General features: G+C 44.8%; 1 protein-coding gene across 4 annotated transcripts in view; it reads right to left on the bottom strand.

Annotated features, from left to right (window-relative positions):
- Window positions 1–23,305, bottom strand: part of EML1 (EMAP like 1) — a 154,157-nt gene that overhangs the window by 53,136 nt on the left and 77,716 nt on the right. Inside the window, exon 1 of one of the 4 annotated variants that reach the window (XM_026698481.2) lies at window positions 18,685–19,008. The exons of 2 other annotated variants lie outside the window; for them this stretch is intronic. In XM_026698481.2, the coding sequence (XP_026554266.1) occupies window positions 18,685–18,754 (70 nt within the window). In that variant the 5' untranslated portion in view covers window positions 18,755–19,008. Of the gene's footprint in view, window positions 1–18,684; window positions 19,009–23,305 lie in introns of those variants that run through there. One more of the 4 variants, XM_026698480.2, reaches the window with a different exon arrangement.

Here is a 23,305-nt window from a genome sequence, read left to right as displayed (position 1 = left end):
AATTAGCAACAAATAAGACTGAAGGAAAGAAAGCTTATTTTGCTCAACCAGGAGAGAGAAGAGAAAGAAAAGGTGGATTGGCTAACACTAAATTGATGCAAAAATATTAAATATTAACCGATTAATACAATAACACACTGGGGTTCTGGTTTATAAAAAAACATATCACATGCTAATTAATGGAAGTGAAATGTTTTTGTTTGCAGCTATATTTCAGCAATAGCTATTTCACAGTTGTTATGGTCCATTGCACAGGCATCCAGGTGTTTAGACTGGATTTGGCATTTTAATCCACCTATCGAGTCCTTCCCAATGATTTTATTGTTATTATTTTATTTTATGAATTTGTTACATCATATTGAAATATTCTTCATTTTTACTCATTAGAGATTTCATGTACATGTCTGAAAGATCTTCAAAGATATTGAAGTCCTTCAGCTAATTAACTAATCCTTATAAGGCATCTGTGATTGTTGAAGATTGAGACTCCTTGTTTAGTGGCTGTGCAAAATAATTGGAAAGCCACATGAAAGTTTGTGGCCTGAGGTTAGCCAACTTTGGTCCAGACATTTCTTTACAAATATTTTCCTTCAGAGTATGTGAATTTTAAAACTAAGACAACAAGATGCAACAAGAACAATATTTGTATCCACTTTCATTTCTTATGTTGTAGATTCTTAAGTTAACAAGAAACATGGCTAAGGATACTAACTCTGCCTCCTGATTTTTGTCTTTTCTCTAAACAGGAAATGAGAAAAATGTTACAAAACCTTAACATGCATTTAAAGTGGTTTAAGACTTGTATTGTCTTTTACAGTTGTCATAATAGCTGGCTTCACTTTCACAATTTTTTTTTACTTTTTACAGTGGCATCTTCTAGATCAAAATTAGCTACATTCAGGGTTTTGATATACTTTTCAATTAAAAGGTACAGGCTAAATAGCAGTGGAAAGTTGTAGCAGATTCATAGAGGAACACCTAGTTTTGTTTAGAATCTGGCAAAAACTTAAAATATTGGTTTGTGTATGAGAGAGAGAAATTCCATGAAAAATAAAATTTTGCGACCCTTAGCAGTTCTAACCGTAGCAGATCTAACAGTATAATGATAAGAACATACGGTTCATTGTTAATAAATTTTAGTACTGAATTTTAAGTAACTATTATAGAAAGATTGATCAAGAGAAGTTGCTTCTTTATTTGTTCAGTTATACCTTGTTTCCTTATCCTTGAAAAAAACCCTAACATATTGAAGTTAATATTATATGAACTAAATTAGTAACATTTCTGGGGAAAATGATACAAAACTATAGGAAAAACCTATCCTCCTAATCCAGCATGTATAATTAGTCAGCCACAACTAAATTATTGTAGATTATATGCCATATTCAATTCAGTTGTAAAGGATGGTTGGTGTTTACTGGTAAGCTATCTCCAGTACAAGGACTTCGATAAAGAAGTAGGATATACAGTATATAAAACAGACAACTAGAAATCAGCTGTGCCACCAATTTTTTAAAGAATATAAACAGCTTCCTATTTGACCAATATAGCAGTGATTCTTCTTTGTCAAAAAAAGAGATTGATTCACTTGGATGAATGCTCAACCTTGCCATGGATGGAAAAAGATAAAAAGGAAGACAAGTCACTCAGAATCCAAAACATTAGTGCTTTCATTAAATCACTCAATTGTTTTCCATAGAGCTGTCTCGAGTGTCCAGGTTGGGAGGAGCTCCAGTCTCGGCTCTCACAGGCTGAGCTTGAGATTCAGGCACGCCTCTCACCATCACATGGTCCTCCGGGCGCGCCCCAGTTTTTTGCTCAGCCTCGTGGCAGTCAGGCTGGTTTTCCTTTTGCTCCTGGTCGTTCTAGCACCTCGTGTTTTTTTTTTTTTTTTTGATCAACTTGGACTCTCAGACAGCGCAGGAAACTGAGGTTTGAGCTCCCTAGGAGCCTTTTTCTTCTAAGGGGAATTGTTTCACTATCCTTTTAAGGGAGAATCCAGAGCTTCGAGCGCTGCCCCCCACTCCGATTGCTGCCTTTTCGCTCCGTGCGAAGCTGCATCGTTTCTTTCCTGCCTGGTTTTGTTCTTTGGCCGTTTCCCCCACGAACGCCCTCTAACCCAGGGAGATGCTTCCCTGCCTCTCCCAGGTACTTCTTTGTGGCCTCCGGGCCTTTTAACTTCTCCTGGGTGATAGCCGCCGCTGGGGATTGCCTCGTCATTGCGCCCTCCATTTTGGGCTCCCTGTGGCGTCAGCCATCTTGGGAGTGGCAGGAGTCGCCGCCATCTTGTGTGTGGCCGCATGGCCGGGCGCCATTTTTCAGAGGCCTATAACAGGGTTTTTCTTAATGTTTTATAGGCAGACTCCGGACTGCCTATATCCTTGCCTGTTTGTGCTTAGTTTCTATCAGGCTAACCAGGGTTAGTTGGCTCTGTAGCCCTTCCCCCAGCAGGCGAGTTAGCAGCTCTGCCATCCCCCTTCCCCGGTCCGTCCGGCAGGGGTAGCTGCCTGGCGTTCAACTTTTGGCTAATTGGCTTCTGGGCTAGGCCCTGCTGTGCAACAGCCTCCTATTTTAAATACAAAAAATTTTTTTTGATCAAAAGGGGGGTGCGAAACGTGCGCTAGGATCCCCGGCCTCTACGTAGGCCGCATCCAAACGTGCAACTGTCCGAGGACCCATGATGGCACTTTACTTTAAAATTTTTGGTTGGTAGCCCCAGGGACGCCTGCCACTGCTCGAGGCCTACCTGCAGGCCGCATTGTGTTTGATTCCTGGGCAGATCCTTGGAATGTCCAAATCCCTGCTGGTACCTTGCAATCCTGCCTTGGTATTCCTCTAGATATAGGAGTCTACTGGCTACACAGTCTCTCCCCAGCAAGGGAGGTAGCAGCTCCGCCATCCCCCTTCCCCGGTCCGCCCGGCAGGGGCGGTTTTTTGGCGTCCATCTTTGGCAATTGGCTTCTGGGCTAGGCCCTACTTCTCAACAACGTGCAAAGCACCTCTGTTGCCCTTGACCTAGGGGGGTGCGAAACGAGTACTGGGTTTCCCGGCCCCTGCTTAGGCTGTGTCCAGCCTTGTTAATCACCTCACGTTAATCAAGAACTTTTCCTCCTTTCTCCTCTCCAGATGGCAGACGACAATGCATCTCGTGGCACTTCCCTGAAGGCCAAGGCTAAGTCTCACCACCTGCGCAAACAAGCACAGGAAACATCCAAAGCCTCTCAAAGGGATGCCCTTAGGCGACACAGGGCCCTTGAAAAGGAGATTGACAGACGCTCTAAGGAGTCAAGCTCTGTGCCTCTGGACCCTTCCAATCCCACTCCCTCTACCTCCACCCATCCTCCCTCCTCCCCTGCTTCTGCCTCTTCATCGCAGCCTGGACAGGCCCCTGAGGCCACCTTCCCCCCCGCTGCTGCAGGTCTGCGCCCGGAGGAGCCTCACCCACCCCCCACGGTGGAAATCCCCGAAAATCTCAAACGAGCGATGGAGCTGGCCATCCGGCACGGGATAGCACAACAGTTTCAGCAGCTGACCGGTCTGGCCCCTAGGCCTGAGGCCCCCGAGGCTCGAGGATCAGCAACCCGCATGGTCAGGTAGCTCTCCACGGGGACTTGACCCTGCCCTTGGAGATGGAGGAGATGGAAGCCCAGGAACTCGGGGACCCTACCCTCTTTGGGGACGAGGAGGATCTCGAATTGGGGTCTGTCGTAGACAGTGAACTCCTCTTGGGAGCAAGCCCCCCAGAAGGGGACATGTCGGAGGACGAGGGCCTCTCTCCAGGCCAGCCCGCGTTTCTGGGGCTGTTTAAACCACATCTATTTAGGTCCCTCCTGTTCAAGGCCAGGAATACCTCGGGCCTGAACCCTCCCCCCACCCAACCCAGCGGCATCGGGGTTCCTCCCGACTCCATTTTCTCCCAGCCTGTGGTGGAAACCGAAGTGATTCCTGTCCCACCCATATTCTCTGACATGGTCTCAAGGCAGCTAGCCTCCTCGGGGCCTCCTCCCCTCCCAACGCCCAGGACAAGCGGTTTTTCAATCTTGAACCGCAGTTCTCTACCTTGCTCGATCCCCCGCTGTGGACGAGCCCGTAGTAGGTCTGGCCTCCCGCTCAACTCCCAGCGAGTCCCTCGAAGCTCTCCAGCCCGAGGACAAACGAGCTGAACTGGCCCTGCGCCGCGCTCATCTCTCTGATGCCTGGGCGATCAGGGCCTCCACGGCGCGCGTCTTTTTCACCAGAACCTCCATCAAGTGGCTCCAGCAGCTCAAGCAGCACGTCCCCGCAGCTAATCTCAGAGCGCACCAGGATATTGCCAAGATCCTGGCCGCAGCCGAGTTCTCTGCAGACGCCACCTTCCAGGCTGCAAAATTCTCCACCAGGGCCATCTCGCCCCAGGTCACTGCCCGTCGCCTTCTCTGGCTCCGCCACTGGCAGGCGGACGTAAAAACAAGGCTAAGCTAGCATCAGCCCCCATCTCTGGGGGAAGCTATTTGGACCGGTTCTCGACCCATTCCTGGCCGAGACCTGCAACAAGCGCAAATATCTCCCTTCTCTTGCTAGGAGGTCTGATTTCAGAGGTTCCTCTCCCTCTTCTCGCCAAGGTTCTTCCCGCTCTTCCTCCTTCCCCAGGTACTACCAATCATCTCCCTACAGGCCTCCCGACCGATCGGAACCAGACAGGTCCGGAGGCACCTCGTCCAGGAAGCCCTCCCGGGATCCGGGAGAGGTTCGTTCCGTCGTCCCCGATAATGCAGTCACCCCCAGGTGGCTGCCCCCACCCCAAAAAAAAAAAAAAAAAAAAAAAAAAGAAAGAAAGAAAGAAACAAGTATAAAGACGAGGAGAAGGAGAGCAAGAAAGCCAATCCTCTTCAGGCTTCTCGCCTAGTCTGGCTCCACTCTGACACTTAACTCCTGCAAAATCTCTTTCTCTTCAGCCTTGCCCAAACTGTTGGGGAAGCCTAATCCTCATATCTGCCTTACCTCTCCATACCAAGACTCCCGGTAGACCATACGGCTCCCGGACGCAGGTTCATAGTCTGGAGCACCCTTGTCCTCCTCACCTTGCCCCAGGGCATCTGGCCGGCAACACATTTATCCCCACCCCATGTTAGCTGGGGTTCCTTCTCTGGGCCCCCGGCCCACAGCCTCATAATCCAGATACACGGACCCCTTGCCCTGGTCCTCACTACTACCCTTAGTTCCCTCTGGGGCGGTCCTCGGTCAGTTGGCTCTTGAGCAGGGCCGACCGCCTCGCTCTGGGCGGAACCAAACTTGGTCCCCACTAGCACAGGTCACAGTTTGGGAACTCCTTACGTCTCCCCTCCATCATTCTGACCTGGAGTTCTCTCAGGGGGGTTCCCAACAGGGTCTATCCCATAACACCCTAGGGCGTCCCATTGCCACCCTCGCAACGGTGACCCTCCGGTTATTGAGGGCGCCTCCCCTCACTCTGGCTAGGTCTTTTCAGGGGAACTTCCATCCTCGCCTCTGCCCGGGCTCCTCGTACCGGGTCCCTAACAAGGTTTTGGCCGCTCTACCTAGTCTCCTTGCCCCACGGTCTCAGTAAGCATCTGTGGCATCCCCGGCAGGGCTACCTTTAGACAGCCCCGTCTCCTTCATCAGGCCCTCTCGTTGAGGCATTCCAACCTCTGAGGGGTTCTCCTGTTGGGCGTGCCCTCCAGCAGGTCATCAGGGTTCCAGGAGAGGTCCCATTCCAGACGGGAGCCCGCCCGCAGGACTAGCCAAGCTTTGGTATGTCCCAACCTGGACACTCGAGACAGCTCTATGGAAAAGGGGCGTTGGTTCTTACCTGATACGCTTCTTTTCGTAGAGCTGTTGAGAGTGTCCAGCCCCACCCGTAGGCCGTCTGGTGGGAAACCCTGCTGTTTGACCGAGCAAACTAATATTTTTTTCCTGAGTAAGATGAGAACAGGACCTTCCTTCTCGTCTTCGCAAAACTGGGGCGCGCCCGGAGGACCATGTGATGGTGAGAGGCGTGCCTGAATCTCAAGCTCAGCCTGTGAGAGCCGAGACTGGAGCTCCTCCCAACCTGGACACTCTCAACAGCTCTACGAAAAGAAGCGTATCAGGTAAGAACCAACGCCCCTTTTCATCAATTATCATATATAAGTGTAGACTGAAAAGGATACAAAAAAACCAACCATCTTTTTGTATTATACTTCCATCTTTGAAAAATTGACAAGCTGTGTCTGTCATGATCAGCTAAACATTGAATTTTAAATGCTGTGGCAAATTCTCTGCTCCCATGCCACTGTGTTGCCGTGAAATCAGCTAGGGTTTTTTGTTTTTGTAGGATTGGCATTATAAAACAAAATCTTCAGACAGAAAGTGAATAAAAACAAGATAATCTTGTAGTAAGGACAACTGTCTATGCAGATTCTCAGTCATCTAGGTCATAGTTGCCCCAAAGGTGCGTTTTCAAGAGGCAACTGGACTTTCCTTGTTTTTCTTTCAGTTCTCTATGCTGCATCAAGAGCCCAGGATGGGTTGACTCCTTCCTATGACCTCATTTAGCTGAGTCTGTACTAAGATATAAAAGCCAGCCCCCGGGAGAGACCCCAGCTTTTGACTCAGCTCCTTTCAGTCAGTAGCTGTGTCTCTGAAAGTGTTCTGTTAGATAGCACTCACCAGCGATCTTCAGTACTTTTTCCTCGTTTCAAGCAGGGATCTGGACAGCTGCTCTTCCAGGAGAGCAGGGCTCTCTCTCCTGCAATGTTTAGAATTGTTACCAGAGCTGTGTACAGGCAAGCTGGGCAGCGTCTGTAGACCTCCCCCACACCTGCGGTTTTAAGCGATCGTAAAAAAGATCGGCAAACCGAAAAGAGCACAAGCCAACTGATCGTCTGACCGACGGCTGCGTTTTCTTTTGCTGACTTCGCTCGGGGCTCTTTATAGCCTGGGCAGGAATTCTTCGATTTCGGAGCCTGTTTCCCCTAGTCAGTGGCCATCTTGGATTGAAGCCTTCCACCATGAGGTGAGCAGCCATTTTGTAAGCCCGGGGGCCATTTTATACCATAAGGGCTTCATAAAAAATTCTAAACAGTTTCTTTCTTATGCAAGAGCCTTTATTCTACAAATGGAGCAAGATAAGGCTCAGGCAGAGCTTTCTCCCCCAGTGGAACAGTCTCTTAAGCCCAATAAGAGAAAAAGACGTAGGCAACACACTCAATCAGTCCAGAGGAGGGTGGCTGCTAAAATCAGATCTAAGGTTCTACCCCTAAGAAGGCAACTCAGGCTGAGTTGAGGGCACAGAAGTGCAGGCATGCAGCCCTAGAGAGACAGTTCAACAGAACTATTCAACAAAAGGGAGTGCAACTACAGCATGTTTCAGATGATACCCATAGGCCCCAGCCAAGCCCTCCCAGGGGAGGAGAAGTTATCTATGAGCCTTTCCATCCTCCATCCTGGTCTCCTGAGGCTCTTGCAGTACAATCAGATCCTCAGGATTTAAGCAGATCTGGGCCTTATTTCCAACAGGCTTCTGGGCCCTATGCTCCTCCCCCTCCCTCCAGGCCTCAAACTTCTCCTCAATCTAGGCCTGAAGCCACCTTCACTCCCTCAGCAGCGGGCCTTCAGCCTTCTGCCTCTACCTTTGATCATAGACCAAGGGATATCCAAGATGTAGTCTCATCAGCCATTAGGCAGGGATTGGCTGAAGGCTTCAAGCAAATTCTTCAACCTCTGGAAAGGGTTCAGGCCCTTCTTCCTTCTCAATCTATAAGTTCCTTGCCTCATCACCCTGATTTACACAGGCTCCAGGACCTCAGGGTCCATTCTTCTTTACCAGAATGGGAGGAGGTTGATCAGGAAGGAAGGGCTTCACCATCTGAACACAGTTACTCCTCTCGTTCAGAGTGTGAAGAGGGTGAGATTTATGACCAAAATCTTTCAGGGGAAGAGGATTCTCGCTCAGAGTAGACATCCTCTGCATTGGTCTTCAAACCTACTCTCTTCAGGCCATTACTCAGCAAGGCTTTGGTCACTGCCAAGCTGTCACCAGAGGAAGTGGCTCCTGAGCCACAAGAAAATCCCTCTAGCCAAGGGGACTCGCTCTTCTTCAAGCCTGTAGTGCATGCAGACGTTTTGCCTTCTCCCATTTTGTTCCTGGACATGGTCAAGGAACAGTGCACTTCCCCTTTGGCAGGTCCTCGCCCATCTTCTTTGGATAAGCATTTCTACAATGTCAGCGCAGCTCTGGACAATGCCCTGTTGACATTCCGGTTCTGGCTTCATTCTCATCTTCTGGCACTCCCATGGAGCCAGAAGATATCCTGAAATGAGATAATAAATGTTCCGAACAGACCCTCAAGAGCAATCACCAGGCTGCTGCTTGGGCTGTTCGGGCTTCAACAGCAACATCCTTCTTCACCAGGGCATCCATACGGTGGCTGCGCCAACTCCAGAATAGATTGCCTGCTTCTGACCTTCGGTCTCACCAAGACCTTAATAAGATTATTGCAGCGGTGGAATTCACTGCAGATGCCACTCTCAATTCTGCCAAATTTGCATCCAAGGCCATGGCATCTTCTGTAGCAGCAAGAAGACTTTTATGGCTCCGAAATTGGCAGGCGGAGTCACGCCAAAAATGGAAACTGGCTTCAGTTCCTTTCGCAGGCGTTAAGCTTTTTGGCGATGCTCTGGAACCTGATCTCATCAAAACCAGAGATAAACGTAAAATTCTCTCTTCCTCTGGGAAGAAAGCTATCGCCCTGGTCCTTATCGCCCTCCTGCCTTTCGAGCGAAGACCTCATCTCACTTCCCCCGCTCTCAGAGGCTCTACTCCCAACGCCAAGACCAACATGCGGAAGCATCTGGCAGGCAACAACCTTCTACTGGTAAGCATCCTGTCTCTCAGGACATTTCAAGGCAAGCCCTCATGAATCAGGCCATTCAGCACCTTCTTGAAATCAGGGCTATTCAACCTGTTCCCCCTCTCAACGGGGATGTGGGCTTTACTCTTGCCTTTTCATCATTCCCAAAGCCTCAGGGGTTGGGGTGGCGAGCCATCCTTGATCTAAAATTTCTCAACCAATTTGTAAAGTACAGGCGATTTAAAATGCAGACTCTGCATTCTATTTTAGAGAGTGTTTGGGAGGGTGACCTCCTCTCTTCCATTGATCTCACGGAGGCTTACCTCCACATCCCAATTTGGCCTCATCATCGCCAGTATCTCTGTTTCTGTTATCAGAATACCCATTACCAGTATCAAGCACTTCCCTTCAGCCTTTCATCGGCTCCAAGGTCTTCACAAAGGTTCTGACAGCATTGATAGCATCTCTGTGTTCTGTTCCAGTGAGGATCCAATGCTACTTGGACGACATTTTGATTCTGTCCTCTTCCATCCATGAGGCTCATCGGGATCTGCAAATTACCCTGTCGTATCTCCAAAGCCACGGATATTCCATCAACATCAAAAAGAGCCAACTCTCTCCCACAACCAAATTGCAACACTTGGGAACAGTCATCGATACCACGTCGTGCCAAGTTTTCCTGTCCCTAGCTCGTAGAAAGAGCCTTGCAGAGATCATCAGCCAGACCCAGCAACATGAAACTGTCCCCGTTGCTGCTGTCCAAACTTCTGGGGAAGATGGTCTCCTGTATTGGCATCGTCCCGTGGGCACGGCTCCACTCCCGACCCCTCCAATGGTTCCTGCTTTCCTACCAATGAGCAGGAACCAGCCACTCATCCATCAGGGTCCCACTCCCACTGCAAATCCGGAGATCTCTCAATTGGTGGCATTCCCCGTCAATCTGGAGGGAACTCCTGTTCAGGGACCCAGACAGGCTAGTGATAACCACCAATGCCAGCCTCCTGGGTTGGGGTTCCCATATGCAGGGCCAGATAGCTCAGGCCGTTTGCTCCAGGTCAGAGCAGACCCTTCCCATAAATTGGCTAGAGCTCAGAGCCATTTTTCTGGCTCTCAAGCATTTCAGGCAATCAGTGACCGGCTCTCATGTTCTAGTCCTTACGGACAACATGGCCGCAAAGGCTCATGTCAACCGGCAAGGGGGGGACGAGGTCCAAAGCCCTCATGAGAGAGGCTTTACGGTTGGGATTATGGGCAGAGAAACACCTGTTGTCGATCTCGGCGGACCACATCTCCGGAGTCGACAACTCCCAGGCCGACTGGCTCAGCAAGAGCCTAGTTGACCAGGCAGAATGGTCCATTCCTCCATCTCTATTCAGGGACTTTTCCCTCAGATTCGGAACACCGGAGGTGGATCTCTTCTCCACTCCTCAAAACACCCAAGTCACCAGATTCTTCACCAGGTTTCCTTGCCAGGGAGCGGAGGGGACCAATGCACTTTGGTGCAGATGGCCCAAGGGTCTCCTCTACACCTTTCCCCCGCTTCCCATCATTCCGGCAGTAATTCAGAAGATGTTGGAGGAACATCTTCCTGGCACCCTATTGGCCAAGGAGGCCCTGATTTGCAGACCTGGTCAACCTATCTGTGGCTTCTCCTTGGAGAATCCCAGCCCATTTAATCTCCCTTCACCAGGGGGTCCCTGCTCCACCCAGAGCCCCAGTGGTTCAAGCTGATCGTGTGGCACTTGAGCAGTAGTGGTTAGAGGAGGTTGATCTTCCAGAAAGGGTCCTCACTATCCTGGCATCTCGCAAACCTTCTACAAGGCGCATCTATGATGCCACCTGGAAGGCTTTTTCCCAATGGTGCCTCAGGGAGGGTCTTTCTCCTGCTTCAGCCCAGTTGGCAGAAGTTCTTAGCTTCCTTCAGAATGGGCTGGAGAAAGGTTTGGCCCCCAACACCTTACGCAGGCAGGTTGCGGCCCTCTCCTCGGTCCTTTCATGGGGTTCGTTTCCTTCCTTATCCTATCACCCTTCAGTCAGGAGGTTTCTGAAAGGGGCTTCCAACCTGCACCCTCCAGTGGTTCACAGGTATCCTTCCTGGGACCTTCATGTGGTCCTTCATGCCCTTAATGCCCCCTTTGAACCCCTTAGAACAGTGTCTCTCCATTTCCTGACTCTGAAGGTAGTGTTCCTTGTTGCCATCACTTCTGCCAGAAGGGTTTCCAAGCTTGCTGCTCTTTCCATCAGACAGGACCTTTGTTCCTTTCACGATGATAGGGTTGTTCTTCGTCTGGACCCCTCATTTATTCCGAAGGTTAACACCTGGTTTCACAGGTCCCAGAACATTGTTTTGCCTGACTTCTGTCCTCTCCCGCACCATGACTTAGAGCGGCATTGGCACACGCTAGACATAAGAAGGGCTCTTAGAATATACATTAAGTGCACTTCCTCCTTCAGGAAGTTGGAAGCCATGTTTGTTTCCTTTTTCCCTTCTTGCTTGGGGCACAAGGCCTCTTCTCCTACTATTAGCAGGTGGGTCAGGTCTTGCATTGAGCAGGCCTACAAAGCTGCGGCCCTTCCGGTTCCCCGAGGTCTGACGGTGCACTCTATTAGAAGCGCGGCCACTTCTGCTGCTTGGGCAACCCAAGCATCCTTGAAGGAGATCTGTCGTGCGGCCACGTGGACATCCCTGTCTCTTTTCATCAGACACTGCCATATGGATGCCTTTGCCTCGGCGACTGCAGCCTTCGGCAGACGGGTGCTTCAACAAGTGGTTCCACAGTCGGTGTGATGAGCCAGAGGAGGACCCACCCGTGGACATGCAAGGTTTGGTATGTTCCATCCTGGGCTCTCGATGCAGCATGGAGGAGAATGGGCTTTGGTAGAAGTTACCATGAACGCCCTTTCTATCTATGCTGCGAGAGAGCCCAGCCCCTCCCTTGATTTGTCCGGAGAGGGTAAGACGTATTTCTATATTCATTTTGTGCTTTCAGAGACACCTTTCAGTCTGTCAAGTATCTTCGCCAAAGCTGGGGTTTCTGCCGGGGGCTGGCTTTTATATCTTAGTACAGACTCGGCTAAATGACATCATAGGAAGGAATCAACCCATCCTGGCTCTCTCTTTCTATCTCTCTTGCAGCATAGATAGAAAGGGTGTTCACGGTAACTTCTACCAACGCCCATCCTCATCCAAGAAGCGTCTGCAGCTTTGATTGGATGGTGAGGAATGGAAGGATTTATACTCCTTACAGAAAAGAGGTACAGAAAGGAGATAGCTACTTCACACAAATATGGATACCATGAAAGCAGCAAGTCTAGGTTATTTAATTTTGTTACTGTTACCTTTTGTGCCTAGCCTGGCAAAATACAGGATTTCTGTTTTGCATGTCAAAATAATTTGTGACTTGTCTAGGTAAGTGATGACATATATTGCTTCATCCAAGGGGGCAAAATGTCACTATGTTTAAGGTGGGTTCAAATGTAATTGGAGATTTCATTCAATGATAACAGAGGGTAAAAGTAGAATAACTAGGAAGCAGAAGAAACAGGCAATAGGAAATAAATACTTAAGAATTGCTAAAAGCCATCATCTGGTGGACCTATCATCCAGAAATTTATTTTTATGTCGAAATGGCCAATTAACTATGTTAGCTTGGAACATGCATTTTATGACAAGCCATATTGTTTATTCATTTATTGGATTTCATACTTGCTGCAATCCTGAATATTTTGAAATTTCTAATAATAAAGACACAGAAATGAAATATTCATGGTACAAATTACAAATTATAAAAAATGCCATTACAATAACAATCATCAGTCCTTAATGTAATTTGTTTTTGGAAGGAATAACTCGCTCAAGCATTAAGCTATTCCAAAATATAGGTGTTGTCATAGAAAAGAAGCACCCAGACTTCCATAACTATAGAGAATTGGGGGGTTCACAACAGTTTCTCCTAGGGAACATGATCTTGATGTGTCAATTCAATCTGAAATCAGTAGTCCTGGGATTACTTTAGTGCAAAATAGTATGGGGGCTTTAATGATCAGCAATTTGCATTGCCACCTACTCCCCAAAAGAGCCAAAAATAACCTCCTGGAACCAACCTTCAAACCATTTCTAGCCTCATGGAGAAGCCAGAAGGAGCATGTATCCAAGATACTAGTGGTGAGAACACACTAAACAGCACTATTCACTAGGAAAAGCATGAGCAATATCATTAGTAATAAATAGCACAGATCATATCTTCAACTCCCATCTATATCAAGGCCCCTCCAATGTTACATTATAAGGGATAACTAGTTGTTATTTAATTCAATTTCCTTAGGGCATTCCTCTGTTTCCATTAATGCTGCTCCAAGAAATATTTTGATTCCTGTAACTTGATGTTAACTGACAGTAATTGTTGAAAAACTGAAATTATATGCTGTCAGCAAAAAATTTTTGCTACTAAATCCATATTACACTCAGAGCAAGACATCTCTACTTAACTTCTTCCTCAGCTTCTAATTAGACTCCTCAAATGCTTTTAATTCTTCACTGTCCCAATTTGGTACTAGACAATTATTAGAATTATTAGAAATATTAATATTGAATACTCAATGACACAAATCTTTGTAAGCTGATCTAGTTTAAGCTGTTTATAATGTAAGTTGTTTAGAATCACAATATCCTTATCTTTTCAGTGCTATTTTATAACTTCTTAATTTTCATATTACTTAATTTTTGTATTACTTTTTTATTTAATCTTGTCCTTTCCCAAGCTCCCATTGCTGTTTATATTCTCTATGTTAGAATTAAAAATAATGATAACATACTCCACAGAGCTAAAATAAAACATTTAAGACACTTATATTACCATTTTTAATCACCATCTTGTCCCCATTGTTGAAGTGAATCAGTTTAATCACCCTAATTTAACCCAGAGAGACTGTGTGCAGCAGTCAGTCTCAACTGGACTAAGGAATCATCTAACGTTGGGTGGTGGTTATGCCTTGGATATCTAATTACATGATTGCAAAAAGGCAAAAGTGAGCTTTCATGTGTGTCCACTTCACAGATTAGGCCGCAAATTACCTGGATCAAGTCTGTGACAGAATGGAACTGTTAAGCCCTGTTTGCATGTCATGTGATCTCCCAGACAGATAAGGGAAATAAAGTAATCTAGTAAACCATTTAGCTGGAATAGGTAAGATTTCTCACATGCATAGTACTCTAAAGGCAAGTTGAGCAATAAAAGATCAAATAGGTTAAGAAGAAAAATCTATTGTTGGAGTTTGGAAGGAAAATATGGTCGTTGGCAAATTAAGCTGGATCTATCATCTATCTGTCTGTCTGTTTATCTATCCGTTCATTATCCAAGAAGCAAAATGTCTTTGAAGAAAAAAGCAAGGAAATCCAGTTGCCTACTAAAAAAAACACCTTTGGGACAACCATGACCTGGATGACTGATAATCTCCATAGACATTCAAATGCAGTGGCAGGAACAGGGAAACACTTTCTGTATATTTGCTTAAGCTAAGTGCCACATTTACAACTAGTTTTGTAGGACCAAACAGAAATTAAGATGTTCATAAATACCAGGTGAGAAATAGAGGACAACTCCACAGAAAAGCAGAGCAGCAACTAAAGCAGAATGAAGAACTAATGAGAATTTCTTTCTGGACAAGGAGAAGACTTCAGATTGCCTACAAGTGCTCCAGATAGTTGTACCTTGTGAGAACATACAAAAGAAATCAGTTGCTGTCTTAATAATTAAAAGAGATTTACAAATAACAAATCAACCTGTACAATCTTCCTATATTGGATTTACAAAAGAGGCGTATTAAAGATTTGAAGAATTTTATGAGGAGGAACAAAGAAAAAACGAAAAGAAATCAAGTTCTAAGATTATTTGAAGGATGAAATATTAAGATTGTAAGAAGTAAAGGGACAGAATATAAAGTTGGTTTATTTGATCAAGGTTAAAATAGATATCCTGTTATTTCTGGTAATCTTTAATGGTATTTTGCCAACTTCTTAGACCAAGATGATGGGTTTTTAAAGATTTGCTTACAGATAAAGAGATGGGATAGAAAAAGAGATCATTTGTAGGATTGAAACAGAAAGTAATGTTACAAAATTGTTTATACTTGTGATAGGGGGAAATCATTCCTTTTGTATTTCTTTTATATATTTCTCTTTTTCTTTACTATTTTTCTTTCATTTTTCTTTTATTTCTATTCTTTTTTTTTAGTTTGTATGAGTTTCTACTGCTGCAATTGTAATTTTTAGTAAAATTACTATTAAAAGTATGTTCTGATATTTGATGGTATGAATAAAGATAAATTTGATTGACAAGCAGGTGCACATGCTGAAGTTTGGATGGATGGACTCTGAAAATCAGCTCACAAAAGTGTCTGAGAAAGTTCATTGTTACCGGAATAACACCCAAACTGGTCCCCAAGCACCTTATAGTTCTCCAAGGTCAGATGCTGACGAGCCTTAAAGTCATCCAAGATCAAGCAGTTTAGGAAAAGATTCTGCTACACAGCAGGAAACTGAAAGACCCCAACTTTGTTTTTCTAACTTACAGATATTTATACAAGTTGTCTTCAACGTACAATCACAATCGTGCCCACAATTTCTGTTGCTAAGCAAGACAATTGTGAATCTTGCCCCATTTTATGACCTTTCTTGCCACAGTTGTTAAGTCAATCACTGCAGTTTGTTGATTTAGTAAGACGTTTTTTAAATAAATCTAACTTCCCCATTGATTTTGCTTGTCAGAAAGTTGCAAAAGGTGATCATGACCCCAGGGCTGCAACTGTCATAAATATGAGTCAATTGCCAGGTGATTGAATTTTGATCATGTGACCATGGAGATGCTGCAACATTTCTTAAGTGTGAAAAATGATCATATATCACTTTTTTCAGTACCACTGTAACTTCAAATGGTCACTAAATGAACTGTTGTTAAGTCGAGGACTATCACCCAGCTGGCTTTTTGCTTAAGGCAGGACTTGTGGTCTCCTAATTTCTAACCTGATACCTTAAGCATTACAGCAAACTGGCTGTTTATTAGTTATTCCCTCCAATTTTAGTCAATTGTAAATTGTAGCAGCTTTCTCCCACCTGGTTATCCAAGTCATTAAAAATATGAAAAACAGGTCCCAGGACTGATCCTTGTAGAAGTCTACTTGATGCTTCTGTCCAATTTGATAACAAACCATTGATTAGCATTCTTTGAGTATTCATGGGTTTACAAAGCACCTACTGATATATATATGCTTGTTATGGCATCCCGCAAATATTTAACTAGCTTGCTAATTAGCATGACATGGAATACTTCATCAAATGTTTGGTTAGGTGATTACTTCCTAACCTTGTTCTGGTGAATAAGTCATAGCAAGCTATGTCTATGCCGTGACACAGTTTGTCTAATTTGGCTTAGCAAACTATATGAATCCAAGCACTGTGGTTTATGACTTAAAGCAGTATGTTAACCCATCCAATTGTAGCTAAGACAACAAAATGTTTTCAGAAGTATGTGGTTTTTCATGTCTGACTTGCATAGATTCTTATCCTATCTAGCTGGAAGTTTCCAGATGGCGATGTTGTGGCCAATCCTGCTTATTTTTTGTGGCCACTGTACTATGGGATTTCTATACTTTTTAATATTAAGATTAAATTTTGTGCTTGGGTTGTACTCTCAAGAAATATCAGGCCAACAGCTTGTAGATATTTTGCAAGTCTACATTACTTCCAAAGATTTTATTCTCAATATACTACCTTAAAAATTATTTTCACTTCAAAATAAAGTCTAACAAACCTTAAGAACCTTTGTTGCCAGAACATCCATTAAAAAATCCACTTCTCATTAGCCACTATGCAATTTATGAATCTTCATTAGATGACACCATCAAGTGTAGGTAGCAAGGCAGGATCTTTATTATGGCAGAATCCTGATTGTGGAATTAATCCCCAAAAGATCAAGATATGCTCAATATCTAGAGATATTTTGTGCTCCCTGATATTATTGAACTACCTAACCAATGTGGCCAATAGTGAAAGAAGGTGAAAGTTGTACTTCTACAATATCTGAAGTTTTCCCAACTGTTCTGCAAAAAGTTTCCTTATTTAGATTATAAAATATTTATATGCACTTGATTTCTCTCACATCATTTTCTATAACTAGAACACTCTTTTGAAGTACAGGGAAGCAATCTTCCTTTTAAACATGTTCTATAGAACCTTAGCTCTACTTGCCACTTATAAGACATAAGTTATATTATCAGCTGATCTATCCAAGCTAGCAAGCTGAGAGTCCAGTTCTACAACATCTTTCCATCAAAGTAATCCTGATAAAGTTAAAGGCACAGATGAATTCGTATTGAAATCAATAGATATAGTTTTATCTATCCAAAACTACAATATACATCTTAACTTTACTGATTTTAAATATATCTATAGGTTTAAACAGAAATGCAAACAAAAGAGATGCAAACTAGATATTTAATTTCCACAACACAGTATAAAAATGCTTTAAATAATCCCAACCTTTAGCTGATTTAAAATAGTAATTTTCTGTTTTTTTCTATCATTGCCCAAAGTAGTCTAACAAAGTCCAACATAAATACCCTGTTTTATATAGTCCTTACTTTTACAAACACAAACATAAATATGTGAACTACACTGTAGTCTATAAATTATAACTTTTTCAGGCAAAGAAACAAGCACTAAATCACAAAGATTTTCCAAGTTAACAGCAAAACCTTTACATGCTATATGTATTCACATGTAACTCCTATTAGTCGATACTGAGTTAGGATGTTTACAAATTCTTTAAATTCCATTTTTAAAAGATCCTATTTAGTCCCACTGACAAACCATACATTAATATATTATCCAATTAGTCCAATACAGGAGGGTCTGGTCTTAAATGTTGATTGCAAAAGTTTCCTGTAAATTAAGCTGTGTTTTGTTACATCACCATCCCAAACACCCTTTGGTTTAATATATTTTTCAAAGAAACAGGTCAGAAACTACACAGCTTAGAAACCAATTTTCCATCTCAAGACTTTTGTTTACTTTAAAAATAACTGTACAAGACACCATAAATATTTCATGCAGTGCAGTATGCCAACGAACAAAACTCACCATCCGAATTACATAAAACCTCAAAGACCATCTTCAATTCGATTCACAAACACATATACACATATTCTTTATAACTGTGAATGTTTTCCTTGCTTATTTAGAACTAAAGACCATGAAACAAGGGAACACGTCAATCAAGCTAGCATTTAATCGCGGGGCGGTTCCGAGAAGTTAAACTCATAAATAGACACTGTTTTTTTCTCTCCATACACAAACAAAGTGAGGTTTTTTTTTTAACTTTCTTTTCCATAATCTTCACGATCGTCTATCAGACACCCGTCAATGCAACCCTGTAGTGGGAGAGTCTCCGCAGGCAGGCACAGCTCTCGCTCTCTCCCTCGCCTTCTCGTGAAGCTAACTAAAACACCCAGCGTTTCTTTCGGTCAGGCAGAAATAAGGTCGTGCTGGTGAAGCCAATGCCCGTTCTCCCCTTAACCTAAAAGAGCAAGAAAGAGAAAGCCCCGAAAAGGCCCCATCCTTTCTCCAAACAGGAAAGCTGGGAGGTTGGCGGGGGCGGTTCTCCTTGGCAGCTTCTCCCGGCACGCATCCACTCCACTTGGCAAGTCAGACCATCTTCGCTAGACACAAAACCGGAGCCCCCCGACTTCAGGGCGATGCCTATTCACCACCACCACCCCATCTCCAGCGGCCCACGATCTCGGATTCTCCCTCCGGGCGCGCATGCACGCTTGGCTATCTTTACTTTCCTCCCCTTACCATTGCAGAACTGCAGAAGCGAAGAAGTGTCATAGAGGCTGCTGTAGCTGGAGAATCCGTCCTCCATCATCCCGAAGCCAATTTCGCGCCCCTCTTCGGCCCGTTTGGGATCCTCGCCCCCGCCAGCCCTAGTCCAAATCGCTCCTTCCAGCCTCTCTTCCCTCCTTTTTGCCACCCGCTCTGGTCAAACTCGGGCTGCTCTTCTGCTCTTTCGGTCGCTCAGTACTCTCACCCACACAGTGCAAAAGCGAAGGAAAAGCTGAGGCGGCTGGGGCTGGGGCCGGCCTGCCTCCTGCCTCTGCCAGTTGCCATGACAACGCATTCACTCCACCGTGGCTTGGGCCGCCGCCGCCGCTTCTCTCCTCTGCTGGAAGAGGAGGGGGGAGAATGGGGCTGCCTCTCCGGTTCTTGGGGGGGTGGGGGGGAGAGTTAGGCATAATACTGTAAAAGTCGCCTGTTGTCTACAGAGCTAAGTTGTGAACGGCTACGTTACTCTTCGCGATTTGCAAGAAAATAGGGACCACATTTCCCCTACCCTGCCGTTGAATGGGAGGCGAGCGGGCTGCCTTTCGTTCCAAATGTAGGTTGCCATCCATTTCTTTCCGAAGGCAAGCCCGTTGTTCCGCACGATGGGAGCTGAATTGCACCCTTGGAAGGGCGATTGCATATCTGGGACTTCCTAGGGAGATAAAGAGGTTACCTCACCAGCACCCAGCCTTTAATCACGCTTCCAACCTTGACACCATAGCACGGCTAAGAGATTTGGAACATGCAACTATCCGAAGGCTGTTCGATCCACAAATAGGGCGCGCTTTTAAGGAGACCCCTTCTGTAAGGACAAGGGTCAAAATAGCCGCCGCAAAGTTTTAAAAAGAGGGAATGTGTGGGAGATTCTCTGGAATGGGCGCTTTCCTGCTCCCTCTCCCCAAGTGAAACAGTTAACAAAAAAAACAGGCAATTCCTGGGACACGAAGTACAGCAGGGCTGCTTGCATGCACGTGCTGCAGCGCAGAAAATGCTGTCAGAGATTCCATCTAAATATGAAAGCGTAATTAGAAAAAACGTGGCTCCCAAGCATGTGCAGAATGCCTTTCCCAGCCAGCACTGATCAGGAATTACTGCTTCCCTATTGAGAAAAACCATAAATTCCAAGTCTTCAACCCTGACACATCCTTTTGTACAGTGATCTTCCTGATAAGAAACAGAAACAACCTTTCCGGTTTTTAGCGACTGCAAACGACGCCCTTCTCAGCCTGCAGCTCTCTGCCCCGCCCAGTCGTGGGAAGGGTGTTCCTGCCAGCCCCTCCCCCGCCTTCAAAATAAGGATTCGGGAACGAGAAGACTGAACAAATGGGAAAGAAATTTGGCGATTATTTGCGGAAGGTCCGGGAAACCGCGGGAGGCCCAGAGAGAAAGTGAAAGGAGAAAGAAAAGAAAAAAAGATTCTGGAGGAAAAAAAAATCTGGCAAAACCGCGAGATTACCGAGGGCGAAGCGATGCAATCAATCAATAAACATTATTGGAGGAAAAGCAGTCATTTCTGATGGTGGTCGAAGAGCAGATTACGTTGCCTGTTGCTTCTGGAAATCTGGGAGGTGCTGGGCATTTTTTTTTTCTTGAAATGCTTCTGAAACCGGCTCTTAACTTAAGATTCTGTTCTAGTTTTCCCCTCCATCCCAGAAAGTCTGAAATAATTAAAAGGGCCTTACTATTAAAGAAGTGGGCCTCAACTTGCAAATCATACTGTGCAAAAGTAAATGCTTTTACTTAGCAGAGTAATTGGCCTTACTCATAAATGCTCGTACCTAGTACTGTATTGCAACTTTAATAGATGCTAAAAAAGGAAATCTGTAATTAGTGACATGAAGAGCTGGAGGAAATCCAAAATTATTTTAAAACTACTTTACCGATAAAAAGTTCTAACTAGAGTATTAGAATACACATGATCGTCCATACGGAGTACTTAATTTTTTTCAGATTTTGAAACATCCTGATGTACATAACATGCAAAAAATCAAGAATTGTACATATATATGTGTGTGTGTGTGTGTGTGTGTGTGTGTGTTCAGCTTTGTTCGGGTATTTTCCCACATCATTGTAGTTGTGCTTTTAAAGTTGTAGCAACGTTTCGGCAGAATCTCATCTGCCATCATCAGGCTTCTGTATTGTGTTCATCTGTGGTAAGTACCCGCGAAAATTTAAGAAAATATATTACATACACACACACACATATATATACATATACATACATACACAATTTAATGGGATATTCGTCGAACACAATACTGATATTGAACACAATACACAAGCCTGATGATGGCAGATGAGATTCTGCCGAAACGTTGCTACAACTTTAAACTTTAAAAACTTTACAACTTTAAAAGCACAACTTTACAACTTTAAAAGCACAACTATAATGACGTGGGAAAATACCCGAACAAAGCTGAATACCATACATGTAAGTACCCGCGAAAACTTAAGAATATATATATATGCAATTTGTTTTTGTAGATTTTCACGATTTTTACCTCTATGGGGAGGAAACCTGGCTAACCAGGACTTACGAGAAACTCAAAGTCCGAAGAGCCACCAACTTGTGTGATCTCACATTCCTACGCAATTGCCAAAATAAAAATGTGATCCCCACATGCTTCCAACTCAAATTCCATTCCAAAACTTCAGCCACTGAAAGGATCCTGAAAACGATGGAATTAGCCCTAATCAGAAACGAACTCCACAAAAACAGATTCCTACGAGACCAAACCAAGAGACCTACTCACACTCCATCTCAAACTCAGCAACAAAATCCACCCAGCACTCTGGGACAAATCCAAACAACTAGCCTTCTGGAGAGCCGAAACAGAAACCTCCCACAAGACAGACACACACACACCAGGAAACTCCACAGACTAGAGAAACGCCAGAAACCCAACCCTTCCCTACAACAACACATGAAACAAACAGTACACAACATATCAGACAGAACCCTCACCATAGCAGAAACCAATGTCCTTTCCAAAGGATTCAACTTTGCAGTCGCCCCCAAATGCATCCCCACTGAAAACATATGTGGAGTTGAAGCTAGCCTAACCAAAATCAACCCAGATGCAGCCAACAAAATCAGACTTGAAGTCACCAATGTCCTCTGCTCCAGCAACCCACCCAGAAGCAACCTACACAGAGAAGAACAAAAAGCACTCACCAACCTGAGGAAAGACAGCAACATAGTCATTCTCCCAGCAGACAAACGCAACACCACAGTCTAATGAACACATTGGACTATCACTCCAAACTATCCAACGTACTCCAAGACACTGCTTACAAACCTCTGAATACTGACCCCACCACCTACCTAGAAAAAAACACCAAATCCAAAATAAAAGCATCTCCCATCAGTGAAGAGATCCAGCAGAGAATCATCGCCAGAGAAAAATCATCCAGATGCCCTAAGCTCTATGGCCTCCCCAAGAGACACAAAGAAGGAATACCACTCAGACCCATAGTCAGCTCCATAGGCTCACCTCTACAGAATCTTGCCAAATTTCTCGCCAAACAACTCCAGCCCTACACAGAATCCATCACCTCACATATACAAAACTCCTTCCACTTCATAGAAACAATAAAGAAACAAAACCTACAATCCAGCAACCTACTCATGAGCTTCGATGTCATCTCCCTCTTCACCCAAGTGCCCATCAAAGAAGCCTTGACAGCCATCCAAAACAAATACAACCCCCCCAAACACATCCTAGATCTGACCAACCACTGCCTAACCAACACATACTTCATCCACAATGGACAAAGATACAAACAGATAGAAGGAGCACCCATGGGGTCACCCCTCTCACCCGTCATCGCTAATCTATACATGGAACACTTTGAAATCAATGCTCTAGACAAATCCGAACCCAAACCCAAACTCTGGCTCAGATATGTAGATGACACTTTCGTAATTTGGCCACACAGGAAAGAAAAACTGGACAACTTCCTCACACATTTTAACAACCTACACCCCAAAATACAATTCACCATGGAAACAGAAACCAACAACTAATTTCCCTTCCTGAATGTCCTAATTTACAAAAAACCCAATGGCTCCCTAGGACACACCATCTACTGAAAAAAACCACACACCAACCGCTACCTAAATGCACAATCCCATCATCACCCTGCACAGATCAACTCCATAGCCAAGACCCACATCTCCAGAACCAAATGCCTAGCTGACAAAGACCACCTGAGAACAGAACTACACACCCTCACTAACGTATTAATTTCCAACGGATTCCAAAGAAACACAATTACCAACCTAATCCGAAGAGAGATACCCCCAAAAAACCAAGACACAGAACAAGACAACGGTATCGCACTCCTCCCCTACATCAAAGGAACCACAGACAAAATCAGCAAAATTCTCCACAAACACAATATCAGGACAGCCTTTGGCACTGACCAAGAAATAGCCAACATCCTAAGAAACCCCAAAGACAAGATCCAGCTAGAAAACCAAGGAGTTTATGAAATGCCTTGCAACAATTGCCCAGCCACATACATTGGACAAATCAACAGGAGAATAAGTGCATGCATCGCAAAACACAAAAACGCAGTCAGAAGAAAAGAA

Source organism: Pseudonaja textilis, chromosome 1, assembly GCF_049901715.1.
Source record: "Pseudonaja textilis isolate UNSWEBS1 chromosome 1, rPseTex1.2, whole genome shotgun sequence".
Lineage (NCBI taxonomy): Eukaryota > Metazoa > Chordata > Lepidosauria > Squamata > Elapidae > Pseudonaja > Pseudonaja textilis.
This window is presented reverse-complemented; position numbering and strand designations above follow the sequence as displayed.